Genomic DNA, 983 nt, shown 5'->3' on the forward strand with positions numbered 1-983 from the left:
TTGTATAAAAATAAAAATACTAATTAGTTAAAAGATAATTTAATAAAGTTTTATATTTTATTTTTTATATTTTTAGGTCTTACATTTGAAATAGCTGAAGGAGGATTTTTAGACATAGATGTAAAAATAATTGGTCCTGATGGAAAAATAATTTATCAAGGTGATCAAGAAAGTAGTGGTAAATATACATTTGCTACACATGTTCCTGGTGTTTATACTTATTGTTTTGGTAATCAAAAAAGTAGTATGACACCAAAAGTTGTAATGTTTAATATGGATATTGGTGAAAGTAAAAAACCTATTGAACAAACTTCTGATGGAAAAAGTGCTGATTCAAACCATAGCAAAATAGATGATATGATTAAAGAATTAAGTACAAGTTTATGGGGTGTGAAAAATGAGCAAGAATATATGCAGGTAATTTATTATGTTTTTTTATATAAATTATAATATAGATATATAATTTCATTAAATTAAGTTAATATTATTTATTAATTTTTAGGTTAGAGATCGAAATCATAGAGCTATTAGTGAAAGCACAAATTCTCGTGTAGTTATGTGGGCATTTTTTGAAGCTATGGTTTTGGTTTGTATGACAATAGGACAAATTTTCTATTTAAAACGGTTTTTTGAAGTCAGAAGAGTTGTCTAATTAAAGATATACAATAAGATAATACATTGTACATTCACATTCATTGTACATTTTTTATGTGATTAAGTTATAATAGAATTAAAAAATTTCAACATTTTGAAGTAATTTCTTTCCTTAAATTTGATATAATTAAAATATGAACAAAATAATTTAAAAAGTTTTTGATTAAAAAAATTAAAAATAAAAAAAATATATTTTTTATGATTTTAAGTATTTTAAAAATAATATTAAAAAAAATTAAAATATTTTTTATATCATTATTAATTAAAAAATCATTTTATTTATAATTTAAAAAACATAATTTACAGAAGTATTTTTATTTAAAAAATAT

General features: G+C 20.0%; 1 protein-coding gene across 1 annotated transcript; it reads left to right on the top strand.

Annotated features, from left to right (window-relative positions):
- Positions 1 to 27: 27 nt before the first annotated feature.
- Positions 28 to 751, top strand: LOC102675570 (transmembrane emp24 domain-containing protein-like; the record flags this gene model as incomplete). Its single annotated transcript, XM_006625152.2, has 2 exons — positions 28 to 417; positions 503 to 751. Coding segments are annotated over 2 exons (540 nt in total), but the record flags the coding sequence as incomplete, so codon positions are not given.
- Positions 752 to 983: the final 232 nt, after the last annotated feature.

This window comes from Apis dorsata, unplaced genomic scaffold (genome assembly GCF_000469605.1).
Source record: "Apis dorsata unplaced genomic scaffold, Apis dorsata 1.3 scaffold_51080, whole genome shotgun sequence".
NCBI lineage: Eukaryota > Metazoa > Arthropoda > Insecta > Hymenoptera > Apidae > Apis > Apis dorsata.